At 35.1% G+C, this 3,716-nt stretch overlaps 1 protein-coding gene across 1 annotated transcript; it reads right to left on the bottom strand.

Moving 5' to 3' along the window:
- Positions 1 to 1,358: 1,358 nt before the first annotated feature.
- On the bottom strand, positions 1,359 to 1,847 carry LOC113382608. Its single transcript, XM_026620864.1, has one exon. It carries the CDS (start codon positions 1,845 to 1,847, stop codon positions 1,359 to 1,361), a length of 489 nt encoding a protein of 162 aa, XP_026476649.1.
- Between the last annotated feature and the right edge of the window lie 1,869 nt (positions 1,848 to 3,716).

Below are 3,716 nucleotides of genomic sequence, written 5' to 3'. Positions count from 1 at the left end.
ATTTCAAATCCGTAGCTCATCATTTGGCCGAGATATCAGTGAAAACATGTGAAAGTGGCCCCTTTTTTAAACTCACTTTTTGTCGGAAATATGAGAGATATCGAAAAACTGTTAACGCCATTTTATTTATACTGATGTCGTCTATGTTGTTCATAACAAATAATGTGAAAAAATTATTTGTTAGTGCGTGAAAAGGTGAAAATGATTTTTCATTTTCCATTTTCTACCAGTGCCTCTTTGGACTACTTTATATTAGCATCATTCAAAAGCCTGTACATTTTTCTTCTATTATTCAAAAATTCATTTAAATTTAAGCGGAACTTTGGGTGAAAAGTTGGAAAAACTTAAGTTAGTACGCGCGCTGCCGGTACACGAACACCCATATAAAGTAGCTTTGCAAGAGCGACGAGCAAGCATAAGGCTCGTCGTTACGCGCATCTCGACAAATTCTGGTATATAAGTATGGAAATATTTATTAAATCCAAAATTTATTTATGTATATAAGTGTATTCATTAGTCATAATAAAAAATCCAACGCGACGAATAAAACAATAATTATTGTTATTGATTATTTTCATTCGGCGTATAAGCTTCTGACTAATATATTTTAATGAATGAAAAACTTAAGATTTCAATATTTTTCATATATTTACGTCGGCAATAAAAAGTATTTTAATTTTAATTTATTACCTTTTTTGATTTTTTGCAATGTTATTATATTGTATATAGTTATCATTAAATAAAAAATCGATAAAATTATATGTCACAAACATTTCATAGCAAGTATATAAGTATTAAAAATGTATTAAGTATTAAAAGTATATTACAAATCGTTGGCAACCCACGATTCTCTCTTATAGTACCACATACCCTAATTTTTTTCTCTAGTAAATTTGCCGCCAGTTCCACACTGCTATAATAATTGTCCATATAAACGTGGTGCCAAATATTCGCATAGTTCTCTAGAACATCTTCTACAAGGTTTTGTAATTTCTGCCCATTTTCGTTATACAATTTAAAATTTGTGATATAAGCACTTTCAGATTCACACAACAACCTGACAAGCATCCCGTACTTCGATTTTTTGCCGGGGTTGTACACCCGGAAACTCAAACGACCTCTATGGGGTATCATTGCCTCATCCAATGAAAGATTTTGCTTTGGTTTATAAATTGTATTAAATTTATTTAATTAATATTTTATTATAAATTTGATTTTGACTTGTCTATCTGTAATTTCTAATATTATATCATTATTACAAAAATGTAATGATTGTAAAATTTGCCTAAATCTATTTCGAGGCATAACTTTCCCGAAAACTGGTGTCTCTATAAGTGAACTCGTAGACCAATAATCGTTCAAGTTGCTCTATTCACCTGTCCCATTAAAATATTTAAAGCAAGAAATTTCTTCATTTCGTCTATTGTGGTATCTTCTTCCCATTGTTTTATCTTCTTTGTAGATTTATATTTATTCACATTTTGCAAGTGGTACCTGTTCGTCTCCTTTACAAGTAATTCAAAAAAATCATTGCCAATAAACAAATCTACTGTATCTCCTATAATTTCCGAATCCTTCGGAAAAACTTTAATACCATCATTACCTAAAAACTCATTTATGTCCATATCAATATCACTTTCGGACCATAGTGTAAATGTAACATTGTTAAATTCGTCATCGGAATCGCTCTTCTCCGAATTACTTTCAATAGGTAAAACTTTTCTACTAATAATAATGTCTGACTCATCACTTTCACTTATATTATTTTCATTCCCAGATAATATATCTGCATATACTTCACTATTATCATTGCAGATATTATTATACTCAACACCCTGTTGTTCCATTATAAATCACGTTCAATAGTCAATATTTCAATATATAATTAATTAAAAACTTCAAAATTGACTCTTTGATGACCGCACAAGCACTGTTACTCAGTAAAAGAACGTACTACTACTACGTCACCGGCTACAGCAATTGGAATACGAGTGACGTATTACTACGTCGGCGGCTATTGGATAGCGGACAAACAATGACGTAGTACTACGTCAGCGGCCATTGGCTAGCGGACAAATAGGCACGAGCACGATGTCCCTTCTCTTAACATCTGTAACACTTCAATTCCTTCTCCCCAGAGTACTTCTTCTCTCTTAAAACTGTGCTATTCTCCTACCGTGGTTGGTTTTCGTAGTGGCTCTGGGCGCTCTCTAGTTTGCGTCCTACTACTTTCACTTGCTTTCCTGTCTGCTACTAACTTCTCATACTTTAGTATGCTTGCACTTAGATGTCTGGCATTGCTGTGACTTTCACCCTGCCTCTAAGTAACACTAATGCTTATTTCGTAGTCCGAGAACTATTTCATGTTTAGTCTCCCGGAAACTAAGGTTCAAATCCGGGCACAGTTTTCTCTTAGAATGATAGTATACAATGGCCTCTTCCGACTTCAGTTGGACTCGTTTCTTCATGCGTTCCCACTTTGATGTATCTCCATCCTCTACATGTGTGAATGCATACTTGAAACCTTCTTTAAAGTTGTCCCACGACTTTATTTCATCCCTCTCCGTGTCGTACCAATCACGTCCGGCACCTACCAAATGGCATATTGCATTGTTCAACGCAATATTATCCGACCATTCATGCCGTGACTTTAAACTATCAATCTTTTGCAGCCTTTGCCTTCATCTGCCTTTTCTGTTCTGCCGTCAAAATGCCCCAAAGATTTCGACAAATCCGTCATCAAGTGATATACCGGTCTCGTTTGCTTACCCTTCTGTCTTAGTAACGCCCTCATCATGTCATACAACAACTCGTCGCGTGTCCCCATTATGCTCGTATTGTCCGCATTCAACTTGCTTTGGAACTTCTCAAATGAGTCTGCGTTTCCCTCCATTTTTCCTACTAGGAGTCTACGAAAAAACAAAACTACAAAAAGTTCCAGCAATCGCTTCTCACGAACAAGGTGTACGTACTGTTTCTAAATCGACATACGATTTAAAACAGCCCCCTTAACCTAACCTGGTAACACACGTTATTCGACACCGCGTCACTTTTCTAAAACCGAATCTCGTTAATATATTGAAACAAAATAATATTAACACAACACGAAACTTATCACCATGTGGGGTAGCTCATTCACACTTCTGAAATGTTAGAAACATTAATTATGCGATTATTTACCTTAATGTTTCCAACTGAAAGTAATACACATATATAATTATTACGCACGTATACTTATCAATAATCTATTTACTCGTCAGTATATTATAGTTATATTTGCAATGAGATGTTTATCCTTCGACGGCAGCTTTAAAAAGGAATTAATCCTAAGCATTTACAAGCTAAGTGTAACAATTTCCGCGCTCAAAAGTGGGAGAACTAGACGACCATAGAGTTATTCTTCGTTACGCAAACGTAACGCGCGAACATTCAAAATGCCGCTAAAAATTCTCTCTATGGCTTCCTTTATTTCTTGGTCACTCACAAATTCGTACGTTGCCGTGTTGTCATTGAATTGCCACGTCATTTAGATTGAGCACACTAAACCTGCTTCTCTAAGAAAATCCATGCCTAGTAACGTGCAATTTGATCTTGCTGTCGGTATTGCAACAAACTCCGTGGCTATCGGTCTTCCCATTATAGTAGAAGAGCCAGTGAACTATTTGACTAACCTGTTTCACAAAGCCAGAATTTTTTAATGATATTTTATTATCGGC

This window comes from Ctenocephalides felis, unplaced genomic scaffold (genome assembly GCF_003426905.1).
Source record: "Ctenocephalides felis isolate EL2017-DRISC unplaced genomic scaffold, ASM342690v1 CF-g0.4_SCAFFOLD_03499, whole genome shotgun sequence".
NCBI classification, from domain to species: Eukaryota; Metazoa; Arthropoda; class Insecta; order Siphonaptera; family Pulicidae; genus Ctenocephalides; species Ctenocephalides felis.
The sequence above is the reverse complement of the archived record's forward strand: the minus strand, read 5'-3'. Positions and strand labels throughout refer to the sequence as shown.